Raw genomic sequence first — 13,600 nt, 5'->3', positions numbered from 1 at the left:
AAAATGGGAAAAGAGAACAGCTACATATTTCATACATAACACAAAGTGCTTTAAAATATACAAAGAAATCTCTCAATGTTCCAAGCATGTGGAAAATTAACAGTAAAAACAAGCGTCATATGTTAACACATATATGTGGAATCTGAAAAAACTGGTATAGACAATCTTACGAAGCAGAAATAGAGACAGAGATGTAGAGAACAGATGATTGGACACCACGGGGGACAGCGGGGAGGGGTGGGATGAACGGGGAGATGGGGACGGACGTGTACACAGCGCCCCGTGTAACGCAGCACTGACGAGGACCCACTGCACGCCCAGGGGCCCCCGCTCTGCCCTGCAGGGACCGACGGAAAGGAGTCCGAAAGAGGAGGTGCGTGTGCACATGTGGCCGATTCACTTTGCGGGCAGCAGAAACCGGCACAACAGCATAAAACAACTAGACTCCACTCAAAACTGTCTCACATGGCTACATAGTTTCAAAAATACTTACCATTAAACAAGAACTACAAATGAAACTATCTCTAACTGAATTCTCAGTACCAAAAGTGACTTCCAAACAGTGAGGAATGAAGTTTTGCTGGCACATTTAAGGCAAAACTACAATCTGAGCCATAGATAACATTTCACTGGAAATTCAAAAGAATTTTATCTTCCTTTTTCTCTTAGGCAGCATTTCAAGACAAAAATGAAAACTGTATCTTTAGCTTAAATCATTTCCAGACATAGATTCAAACCTGATTCCATGAGCAAGAAAAGACAAACAGATATGGGGGAAAAAAATATCTGGATTCTCACAGACTGTTTACAGGGTTGTCTCTAGAAAGCATCTTCGCAGCTCTATCTATCCAAGTTTCTGTGGGTTTTTAAATTATATTTGAGAAAAGCAAAGCAGTGTTTAGGTAAGTGATTGGCTGATAAGCTCTTGGTATTCTCTGGATCATTTTAAAAGTTTTCTTTTGTCATCTTTAAATTTTGCCAGAATTGTTCACAACTAATGAAACTGAAAATGGTAACACCTATATCTTTAGGAAGAAAAAGGCCTTCAAGTGATTTAACACAAATGTCCTTGAAAGGGCATCTATCAGAAGAAACAACACTTATAATGTAGCAAAGAAAGTACTTAAAAATAACACTAAGAGAGTGACAAAGTGTCGTATCTTACTTTAACTGAATCTTGCATAAATGGAATCCTAGCCAGGAGTCCGGGGCCCATGGAGCCTGAATGAATGGCTCGCCCCCTTCCGAGGCCTGTTCTCTGTGGGGTCCCCCACCCGCCCCCACGGTCCCCCTTCCGCCCGGTTCCCCTCCTCGCAGCCCCGGCCGCAGTGGGGTCCAGGCCCGTCTCCTTCGCCCAACAGGCCTGGCCGAGGGCAGGGAGACCGTCCCGGTGTCTGAAGGGTGGAAGACGCAGCGGAGGAGGAAACCCCCAGGGAGAAGGGCTGCGGCCTCTCAGACAGAAAGGAGAATCCCCGCTCCACACACAGGCCCCCGGGCTGCGGGGGCTGGCGGGGGCGGGGCGGAGATGCAGCCAGCGGGCCGGGGGCTCCCCAGGGCCCCGGCCCCCTCTCTGCAGGGGCCTGCACGTCCCCAGGGCGCATCAGAGACAGGCCTCAGTGCGGCCTTGTGGGCTCCTTAAGGTCCTGGCAAATGACGGCATGGAACGCGATACCTGTCCGTGTGTCCTTTATTAAAAACCAGAAACCCGGTTCCAAGGGGATGCCTTCTAACTGCTCAGCCCACAGTGATCTGCCTCCTGGAGCACCAGAAGCCCCACGTCCTTAAACCCAGAAAGCGTGGGAGAAGTACCACCGGAAATTCATACTTCGTTTGAGAGCCTGACGCTCAGCCAAGTTTAGCCAGGGCTTCCAGGGGTTCAGAAGCCACCGTTCGGAGGTCAGCGAAGGTGGCCCAGCAGCTGCGAAGGAGCCAAACCCTGAGGGTGAGACCTGCCCGGAAAGGCAAGGGGGGTAGGAGGCGCCATGGAAGGAAGGAGAAGGGGACCCCAGGGAGAGGGGGACCCGAGCCCGTGCAGGGAAGAGAAGAGGGCGCTGGAGCGGCAGCGGCCACGGGACGTTGATGGCAAGGGGTGAGACTGCGGGGAGGAGGGACAGACGAGAAAGCCCCGCCCCCAGCACAGGCGGGGGGAGGGGAGGGACGCGGCCAGCGGTGGGAAGGCACGTGGCCGGTGGGCGCTCCGCTGAGCGAGATGGCACGCAGCCAGGCCGAGGCACTCCCACCGTCCGCACTGTCGTCATGCACGCCTGCTGGCTTGGGTTCTGCTTATCCTGTGGCTAAAACGCATCCAAGTAGGACGTGCAAGACAGTGCATCTCCTGAGAGAGGTGAGCAGCGCCCCTCGGGGCTCTGGGCGTGGGACAGGGACTCCTGATGAAAGCGGAAAACATGCGGCAAAGAGAAACCCTGCCCGGGGCTGAGCAAGATGGGGCGATTCTGAAATGGAAACATCCACGATGCTCTCATAGCTGACAACGGTCCAAGTAACGTAAGCAGACAACTGAGGCCAGACCTGAAGTAAGAGGTCTAGGGGATGTGGGCCAGTGTGCCGTGGTCAGGATGGAGTCAGAGGCAAGGTCTGGTGGGAAGAGAGCATGAGGCAGACAGGAAAGCGGATGTGGACGGCTGAGACAGAACCCCCGAGAGCAGTGAGGGCCGGGACGTGACTGAGAGCGGAGCGACCAGGGGCTGGGGGCTGGCGTGGGGAGAAACCAGGCTTCCTGGTCTCGGCAGAGACAACGCGGTGCTGGGAGGGGGCACAGCAAAATAGGAATGAGGGCTGAGAACACACTTAAGAGAAAAAGGTCCTGCAGACTGGAAGACAAGGGACAGAGATGGAGCCAGATATTTAACTGGGATGAATTCCATAATCACAGTGAACTCTGAAAGAGACTGCATATATGGCCATAACGGGTTAGAGATACATTAAAATCACTTCATGCATTAGAAAAGAAACTGCTATCCATAAATTTTTAAATGCATGAAAATCCTAATGCAATCAGGACTGCATGCAAAATATACAGAATGTAGTATCAAAAAGTAACACAGGTAAAAAGGCATTAATATGCTTTAAAAAGGGATAGCTTTTTTAAAGCTTGAATTATGGAAAATTTGACTTGCAACTGATTTTCTTGATGAATGCTTTAAAATAGCTATTAAATATAAGCAAATATGGGGCACCCCTGGTGGTTCAGATGGTAAAGAATCTGCCTGCAATGAGGAAGACCCAGGTTGATGCCTGGGTTGGGAAGAACCCCTGGAGAAGGGCATGGCAACTCACTCCAGTATTCTTGCCTGGAGAATCCCACGGACAGAGGAGCCTGGTGGGCTACAGCCCACAGGGTCGCAGAGAGTCAGACAAGAATTAACGGCCCAACGATGGAAGAGCTGAGTATAATTAAAGAGCGATCACCTGGACCAGAGCAAAACAACTGGCTACCATCTTAGGACACAACTGCAGTTCTGAGACCCAGGCCGAGCGCCCTGGGAAGCCTTTCTCAGCCTCCCCTCGCTCTGGGCTCCTCTCTGCAGACAGGTCTGGGCTGCACCTGCACTGGGAGCCCTGAGTCCTGTTATTTTGTTCATCTTGATTCTCAAAGCCTTTGGTGCCTACCACTGAACACCAGACGCCCGCTCCCACTGGAGGAGCAGCAGGAAGGGAGGCAGGGAGACAGGGCAGCAAGGTCACCTGTGCCCCCCAGTTAAGGGGCACAGTAACAGTGGCGAACAAACCGTGACGGGGTGGGGCGAATTCTCCAAAAGACCCGATAGTCCTGTCACCACCACAGGCTCCCGACCCCTGTATCATCTCGAGAAGGAAGGTGCACTCAGCACACACTCCTTCCCTTGCACACGCAGGTCCCAGGCACACGTCCAGCAAAGTCACTGGGGCTTCCAGCGAGCCGGTCACGGCAGACTGAAACCTGACACGTGGCCAAAGCACAGACGCGCCCAGAAAACGATGTGGAGGAGCCTGGACGCTGCTCCCGAAGAGTCTCACGAAATATCTGTGAGCAGAGCACCGAATTACAGACACAACGCTCCAACGCAGGGACCCCACCGGGAAGGGGCCTGGATTAGCTGGAAACAGTGACGCAGCCCTTCAGGCCAGAAAGAAGCCTTACAACAACAGACTGCAGGAGGAATCCAATGTCTGCTTCCTGGTGACGTTTCTCAAGAGAGGCTGGGATGCTTCAAACAGGAAAGGAGTCTGGTCAACGGTATTTTAAAACACTTTCATACTAAGCTGAAGAGGTGGCTTATTAAAAAGGAAGAACCCTGGTCTCTCTAGTTAAGCATGAATGTAATATATCACAAAAATCAACATGTCTGAAATGCAAATATATTTCTTCCTGTAAAGCTTTAAGATAACTGTTCCCTAATTATATAAGCTAAGAATATCTTCACAGCATCATTTCTTTCTTGCATATATAGGGAGTTATGCTTAAACTAGAAGAGGTCCCAGTTGCAACACAACAAAGCAGAGAGGAGGGCTCAACGCTTCCGTCTCAGGCACATACAAAAGGGAGACTTCTGCATGTGTGTGCCAGGAGACACACAGGACGTGACGTGAACACGACAGAAATACAACAGCAAACAGCCGTATACAACCAAAACTAGTAGACATAGTGAGAACAGGATGCTAGACACACAACATGTGACACTACACACATACATGCCTATCCACACGCTGAACGCTGTACGTATACAGATTAAAGCGTAGCCACACACCAACATGTGACAATATTTATGCAAGTTCAAAAATGCAAAAGCAAACAGCAGATTCATTCAGAATTTACACAGGTATGGAGAAAACTCTGGAGAAAAGCAAAAGAATGATACAGAGAAAACTGAGGACAGGGTGACCTGCGAGGGAAGGGAGTGACAGATGCGTCTGAGCCGCGTGGTGGGTATGCGGGCATCTGCTTCACCCTGACCTCTGACACGTGTCCTGTAAATGCTTTCATAAATATTTACTGTACAAGGGAAAACTGTCCACCTCTGCTGGGATGGCTGTCACAAGGACACTGATCCTTCATGAAATTAAATAGTAAGAGGAAGAGGACAGAGAAAAAGACCCCAGGTAGCAGAGTAAAACGGGAAGTCTACAGGCGAGTGTGAACAAGAACAACCTTCTCCCTGAAAAGAGAAGTTAGACTGCACGACGTCAAACACACTCTGAGGCAGAAAGGCGAGAGCATGCCAGACCAGCGGCAGTGGGCCCACAGGGGCAGGGCCGGGCCAGGGGAGCTGGGCAGACCAAGGAGCCTGCACATGGCCAGGGCTGGAGGGCAGGGCCGATGCCAACACAGCGTGGGCATGTACGTGGGGCAGCGATCCCCTACGTTCACCTATTTCACTTTCCCATCTCCTCCGGTAAACAAAGTTCACCTTGGTTTTCTTTCTTTCATTGCCAGGCTGGTTCTCCCCTAGCACGGAGCCCCGCCCCAGAGCATGCCCGCCGAGTCCTGGCTTCAGGCGGTGCGTTCCATGAGCCGGGTCTCCTTGCCCGAGGCCTGCAGCTGAGGCTACGACGTGCAGCCACACGCCCTGCTAGAATGCATGGTGACAACTCCAATCTGCCTCTTAAAACCGAGAGCTGTGAAAGCTTTTCTAAGATCATTCCAGTCATGACTGAACCCGGGTGAGCAGAGCCAGCTCAATTTTAAAAGTAGCATTACAACTAAAAAGGGATTTCCACCATACACGACACTTAATGCAAGTGTTTACAGGACAATTTTTATTCTTTCTCATCATTCTCAACTCGAGACTGTCATGACCCAATCGTTCAGGACATACTTTTCTCCATTTATTACTCACAGAGCATAATTTTACATGGATTTATAGAATTAGAGTCATCTTACCTGTACTTTTTTTAAAGCTACTGGTACTCCATCCAAGAGACAGGCAGCCCTATAAACTTCGCTAAATTGCCCGCGACCAATTTTCTTCTCTATTCGAAAGTTGGCTAACGTATTATAGCCCATATCCGGTCGTAAGGCCTTCTGTAATTAAAAAAGTCAGAAAAGTTTTCAATCACACAATATGCACACAACTGTCGATTGTCTTCACATAAGTAGGTGATTTCTATGGTTAACCTGCAGACAGTCACTTGTTTGACAGGTATTTATCAAACTACTCATATTATATAAAAATAAACACACACACACATACACACACACACACATTCACTTAGTCCAACCTGCCAACTAGCACATGAAAACTTTCTAAACTTCCTGATGATACTTAACTTCTGCAAAGAACAATTCCAGGGGCAGCGAGTCTACCACCTCATGATTACATTTTTTTAAAGACCTAATTTTTTAAAAGCAAAACATTAAGAGGAAGGTAGAGAGGGTCCCGTTACACCCCCACCCAGCCCAGGCACTGCTTTTCTCATTATCAGCACCCCATCGGAGCCGGACCCTGGTCACCAGTGATGAAGCCCCACTGACACACCACCATCACCCGAAGTCCACAGTTAACACTGGGCTTCACCCTCGCTGCTGGGCATTCGATCAGTTCAGTTCAGCCACTCGGTCGTGTCCGACTCTTTGCGACCCCATGGACTGCAGCACGCCAGGCTTCCCTGTCCATCACCAACTCCCAGAGCTTGCTCAAACTCACGTCCACTGAGTCGGTGATGCCATGCAACACCTCAGCCTCTGTCGCTCCTTCTCCTCCCGCCCTCGGTCTTTCCCAGCACACTCTATGGGTGTGGACGACGGATAACGGCCTACATCCATAAGCAGAGTGCTGGCATGTATGCTCAGTCGCTCAGCTGTGTCCAGCTCTCCGCGGCCCCGTGGACTGTAGTCCACCAGGCTCCTCCGTCCATGGGCTTTTCCCAGGGAAGAATACAGGAGTGAGGTGTCATTCCCTTCTCCCGGGGGTTTTCCCGACCCCGGGACTGAACCTGCATCTCCTGCATTGGCAGGTGGATTCTTTTATCCCTGAGCCACGTGGGAAGCCCCCAAGAATCTTAGCATCAGTACATTTTCCCTGCCCGAAAAACCCTCTGGGCTCTGCCAGTTCACTCCTCGCTCCCCACTGATGCCTAGCAGCCACTGATCTTTTCACTGGACCCACAGTTCTGATTTTTCCAGAATGTCACATAAGAATCATACAGTATGTAGCTTTTCAGATTGGCCTCTGTCACTTGGAGAAGGAATGGCAACCAGTACTCTTGCCTGGAAAATCCAATGGATGGAGGAGCCTGGTGGGCTACAGTCCACAGGGTCGCAAAGAGTCGGACACGACTGAGTGACTTCACTTTCTTTCTTTCTGTCACTTAGTACATAAATACCTTTTAAACAATATATTTTTTTGCTGTTCATGGGAAAAGTCATTTCTTTTTGAAACTCACACTTTTTGTACTCATTAGACGTCAGGCACTGAACTAGCCCCTAGGGAAACAGATGCATCCAAAGAAGTGCTTCTGCTTGGAAAGAGCCCACGTGGCCACACGAAGGGGCCTTAACTGTGCCGGGCGCTGCGCACGCCCCCGCAAGGCGGCCTCTGCAGTGCCTCGAGGCACTCCTGCCTACCTGCAGCATCTGTCCACTGAAATGGAACGAGACAGCTCAGCCAGCACAGGAGCTTTTCCATCTTCTCTTTTTTTGGCCAAACACTCCTGGGCCTCTTCCAAATCCCAGGATTCCTGATAAGTAGACCCTTCTTGGCCTGGTACCACTCTGCTCACATCCGAATGGACCTTCTCTACTCTGGGCCGACTTGGGAGTAAACATGATATTCTTGTGGGGACTGACTCAGGTCGAACATTAAACATCTACTGGTGCAACCAAAGGGCACAGGGGTTCCTAAACCCACTAAGGCAGCTTGAACTCTCAGTCCTCACATAAACCTTAGTTAGGGCTGATGACCCCATGACATATGTAAGAGGCTGTTTTGACATACGGGCATTACATTAACTCCTAATATACATTAACCCCTTGTTCATGTCACTATATCAATCACGCTAGCAAAAAACTGTAAAATTCTGCTGGTGTTTCACTGCCATTCAAATGCAATGTTTTTCAAAAAAGAGGGGAAAAGTAGCAATAACTTGTTGCCATGCATTGCTTTTCTTCTGAAAAGTCCAAAATAAGAAAAATACCACTCTTCAAGACATGAGAAATAATCAGAATACAAATTACACAAATTCGTTATGTGAATATAAACCATAAATAATTGTCAGAATAGAATAATAACACTGCCACAATTAAAAAAAAAAAAAGGTTCCATTTGGGTACCTATAATGTAACAGGTCCTAAAAATCAGTACTTTTTATGCTCTTTAATTCAATTCTCAGGAGGATCCTATCAGGCAGATGTTATCACACCAGATCTATGGCTAGCTGATGCCCAAGCCCCAGTTCCCAAGCACAGGCTTAGCCATCCTCTGGGGTTACCAAACAGCCACCTACAATGTAGTAGATATTACGGCACCCTATGATGATCCACAGTATTTTCAATTTTAGGCCTTTTGATGAAAAAAACAGAAATGGGACTAGAAACACACTTACCAAAACTGAAAATAAAAAATAGGAACGAAATCATAAAGGGAGACTACTTGCCACGCTGTTCAAGTTTAAGATTTCTTTTTGTGGTCACTGAGATGAATTTATAACTGTCACTGTAAAGTAAAGTGAAAGTCGCTCAGTCCTGTCAGACTCTTTGTGACCCCAAGGACTCTACAGTCCATGGAATTCTCCAGGCCAGAATACTGGATTGGGTAGCCTTTCCCTTCTCCAGGGGATCTTCCCAACCCAGGGATCAAACCCAGGTCTCCCACACTGCGGGCGGATTCTTTACCAGCTGAGCCACAAAGGAAGCCCAAGAATACTGCAGTGGGTAGCCTATCCCTTCTCCAGTGGATCTTCCCGATCCAGGAATCAAACCAGGGTCTCCTGCATTGCAGGCGGATTCTTTACCAGCTGAGTTACCAGGGAATTGTCACCTACTTAACAAAGGAAACTTACAAAATCTCACTTCTCAGATAAGAGTCAGTAGATATTAGCAACCTCTAGCTTTCGTAACTTCATTTCACTTAAAGAGGAGAGATTTTCAATTGTCCATGCTTTCCTAATAAATTTCTTTTTTTTTAATTTACACACTAGGACAGACTGCAACATCGAAGAGGTGGGTTTCCTTCCTCTCTTCCAAACATCTAGACCGCTCCTTCTCCGGATGAAAACGGGTCGGTCTCCGGGGTGACACGCGGCTTCCTCATCGGGGACGCTACCACGCAACCCCGCACGCACTTCAGGCCTGCCCGGGACCCCTGTCCGCGCGGTAACTGACAAACGGGCGCGGGGGCTGCTGAGGCGCTGTGACGACCGCATGCTGAGCGCGGAGGCCGGCTAATGTGTTTTGGCATGCAGGCGCGTAATCACACATTTACATATGCAATGACCTACATTTGCATGTCAGATCACACACTGTCTGGGTTTATTAAGGCTGGGCGCCTCCCTGCGCTTGGCGGTCGGAGTGGCGAGCGAGGGCCAGAGGGCGGCGTTTTTTTGGCAGCGGAGGGATGAGCTGCCACCCAGGATTAGGCTGATACGGCCTGAGCATTAGACACTTCATTAGACGTAATCTGTTTAACAGTGGGCAGTGTATGTAAACTTCACAGCCCATTTGCGGCACCCTTTCCCCCCGTGGCCTTTCTTCAAAGGGCAGCGCGGCTGACTGACAGCCTGTCTCATCTGCTCCCGTGTCCTGTCGCCCGGCGCAGACGCGCGGGGCAGACATGAGGCGGAGCCGGGCTCTCGTCTCGGCACCCCCGCCCCGAGGCTCGGGCCGCTGCGGCCATCTGCAGAAAGATCAGCCTGGGCGCCGGGCGGTCTCCTTTAAGAGGTGGCCGGGCAGGTGTCACACACACCTGGGCGGTGATGCTCGGACGCCGTGGCCAGTGCCCCACTGCGTGTGGATGAGTTATGTCCCGGGTAAACAGCACTGTGTGAATGACCAGGCTGTGTGTCTGAGCGGCATGAAATGACTTCTAGAAAGATGTCAGTCATTTAAAGGAGTTTCAGCTTTTATGAAAGTAAAACGCCACTCTGTCTCTTCCATCACACACTGACGCCCACCTACACTGGAAGCGGGGGTCTCACAGTCACCCCACACCTGCCCCAGCCGCCCCACCACCCTCCCCGTCTGCCGCCAAGTCCGGTGGCAGCTCACCCCTCCACACACAGTGTCCACCAGGCCCGGCCTTCTGGGGACCCGTGCTCTGCACGCCTGGCCCACCTCTGCTCACCGTGGGGACCCACCTGACGGCCTTCTCAGGGGCCCTGCCCTGGGCCCGCCGTCTCCAGCAGCAGCCAGCTCTGCAGACAGCTGTGCAAGCTCAGGCACCCGGCTGGGTTCCGGATCTCACTGGCTTTTAATTATTTGTTTACAGGTGTCTATTTCTCCCTCCAAGCACAGCTTCTCAAAGGCAGAAACCAAGCTTGATCTTTGTGTCCAGATGCCACGAAGACGGCGTGACATGAAACAGGCAGGAAGTATTTACTAAACAGGTGAGCGCGGCTGAAAGAAATCCCTCTGCCCCAGCAGTTTCCAACGGGGGAGACGGAGACTTGCCTCGCACCCCCGCCAGGACGGGAGACAAGTGCTAATCCACTGTCCCCGCTGGGCTCATACGGGAAGCCCGGGACACTGCCGGCCAAGGCCTGACCTGGCGGTGATGTACTTTAGTCACTAAGTTGTGTAAGACCCTTTTGCGACCCCACACACTGTAGTCCAGCAGGCTCCTCTGTCCATGGGATTTTCCAGACAAGAATACTGGAATGAGTTGCCATTCCCTTCTCCAGCAGATCTTCCTAATCCAGGGACTGAACCTGAGTCTCCTGCATTGGCAGGCAGGTTCTTCACCACTGAGCCAGCAGGGAAGCCCCAGGCCTGACCGAGGTTCTCACAAAGCCCCAGAGAGACGGTGCAGGGTCTGGAGTCACTCCACAAGGCTGGGCTGGAGCCTCAGATCTGATTCTCAGTGTCTTTCTCAGCTGGGCAGCTGCCCAAACCTTGTACCCACTTCTCCAGGGCAGGCGGGAGCCCACCCAAGGGCGGCCTGCGAGTGTCACCAGGGACAGAGCCTCGCACACGCACGTGCTCACTGTCACCTATGCCCCTTCCCCGGGGCCCCGCGGTCACAGCCTGCCACCGACCCTGCCTCCCCTCAGCCTCCTTCAAGTCGAGGCATCAAGACTGAAACTCCCTAGTCCTGACCTCGATTTTCTTCTGTGGCCCTCCTTCTCTGGGCCCAGACAAGCTTGAATCGACAGCCAGACTTCCATATGCCAGCAGCCTCCTTCCTGGGGTCTCTGAGCAGTGCCCAGTCCTGGGCTCGCCTTCCAGCCAGACACTCCAGTTAGCATGTGGACTCTCGCCCTGATCCATGAATGAACACAGCCGGACCCCTTGCATATAAGGCTCCTTGGAAACATACACTATATCTAAGTAAAATTTTCCTGCCCGAAGGCCTTCTAAATACTGGGGTCGGGGGGGGGGGGGGGGCGGGGGGAGCAGGTACAACACCTAAAACCACGTGTGGTGGCAAATCAGCTTCTGGTTGGAACGTGGTCACATTCAAGTTTAAAGTCCCAGGCAAACTGAAGAGAGCAACTGCTTGAAAGCCTGTAAACCCTCCAACTTTGAAACTGCAAGCTCTTGGTGACAAGAGAGACTGAGGGACGGGACTAATTCAGCACAGAGTAGCTTCCAAAATTACTAAATAAAGACCACGCACTCCATAAAATATTTTTCAAACGGATTCCTTTTTGGATTGAGTCTTAAAATGTAACTATTCAACATGGATAACATAACTGTAAGCTTATGCAGGTTTTGTTACTGTTTGATTGTTTTTACCAGGGTCATTTCATTTCTTAATTACTAATATAAGACACCCGTGACTCCTTAAATAGAGGGCATGGTTATGACTGATGCTGGAAGCATGTGCGTTACATTTTTGTGGTAAATGATGTTTAGTCTCCTGAGATGTGTGAATCCGCAAGTTAAAAGAATCCTAAAATCTCAGAAATGTAAAATAAACACTCAAAATCACATATGACGTCTAAAAATATCAAACCCAAGAGTGAAAGAAGCTTTATGTAACACCTAAAATGTCCAGCATTCTCATTAAGGAAACTCTTGTTGATCTGAATACGCTTTACCTACCTACCAACAGATCATGCTAACTAATTGGGATTAACTTCCACGCGTCAGTCCCCTCCTGCACGTAAATACTTTTCATTTTAAAATAAAATGCAGTCTGTTGTGCCACTGGCTTATACTCCCACAGGTGCAAACTCGTTAAACAACGACTTCCCAGGACTAAACTAATTTCTCTAATTTCTTTTAAATTTGAAGGCAAGGACATTTAATGAGCAGTAAGATAATTCAGGGTAACATGATGATAATAGTTCTCTCTGGGGAAATTAGAGGAGCCCTGCCATGGACTCGACAGACTCCCCGGGGAGAAAATCCTGTCCTGACAATTCCTGGAGGTACTGTTATCAACAATCTAATGTACAAGCCAGGATTAACAATACTTAACACCATTAATAAGGTTTTCACTGTTACTGCAAACTCGTCTCTTACTGGTGATTTTCATCTTACCAACTGTGTAATCTAACAAATATTATACTTTATGTTAATATTATTAAATTTCTCCAAAATTTGAAAGTAACGAAACTTAAAAATGTCCTTCAATTTTATTTGGCAATAAAGCTCATTCTATGGATGATCTTTAAAGAGACATTACTCAGCTCCCAACTACACAAACTGCCACAACTCCAAAACGCCCTTTTGACAATATCTCACACAGAGCTCTTATACACAACGTTCTCTATAGACCTCACCAGAAATTTAAAAAACATGTTAAAACAAAAACATTATGTGTGCCAGCAATCTAATTAGTCATTCTTCTTCCCATTTGAAAAATCATCTCCCTAAAATTTCTTAAGTAACCTGTTTCAAAAGTAACCTATTCTTAAAGACACTAAAAGTCTGAGATTTAAGTCAGCTGGAATGATGTGCCATTAATCACTATAACTGGCTTTTTATCAAACAAAGGAGAGAATTCACTACAGCATAAGAAAAATGAGTGATCAAATGTAACCAATTATTTAAACATTTATGAGATCTTGGTATTTGTATCATCTAACCATTATTAGCTATACTACCCAGCATGATAATTACTATACCCAAATTATGTAACCAAAAATACCTGTTACCTCTCCTGGCGTTTCACCACCACCGTAACGACAGAGACAGTCCCACTACCCCTTGAGCACCAGCAGCTACAGCTGGTGAAATCCAACACTGCGAGCAGAAGCCTTTCACTGTGATAAACAGAAGGAAGATGTTTTCTTCAATTTATTCATTTATTCCACAGTTATTAATAGAGAACGGGGCTTAAACAAACATGTAATCCAAAAACAGTACAAAGGCAGTAAGCAATATTAGTACCCGAAAGAAGGAAATGGCAACCCACTCCAGGATTCTTGCCTAGAGAATTCCGTGGACAGAGCAGCCTGGGGGGCTGCTGTCCATGGGGTCACACAGAGTCAGACATGACTG

The 13,600-nt window shown here is 49.1% G+C and overlaps 1 protein-coding gene across 2 annotated transcripts in view; it reads right to left on the bottom strand.

Annotated features, from left to right (window-relative positions):
* The window catches only part of NEK7 (NIMA related kinase 7), a 137,805-nt gene that overhangs the window by 56,972 nt on the left and 67,233 nt on the right, over positions 1–13,600 (bottom strand). For both annotated transcript variants that reach the window (XM_043922770.1, XM_043922771.1), the window contains one exon: positions 5,882–6,022. In XM_043922770.1, coding sequence (XP_043778705.1) covers positions 5,882–6,022 — 141 coding nt within the window. The remainder of the gene's footprint in view (positions 1–5,881; positions 6,023–13,600) is intronic.

This window comes from Cervus elaphus, chromosome 14 (genome assembly GCF_910594005.1).
Source record: "Cervus elaphus chromosome 14, mCerEla1.1, whole genome shotgun sequence".
In the NCBI taxonomy this organism is placed as follows: domain Eukaryota; kingdom Metazoa; phylum Chordata; class Mammalia; order Artiodactyla; family Cervidae; genus Cervus; species Cervus elaphus.
Note: the sequence above shows the minus strand (reverse complement) of the source record. Positions and strands in the feature narration are given on the sequence as shown.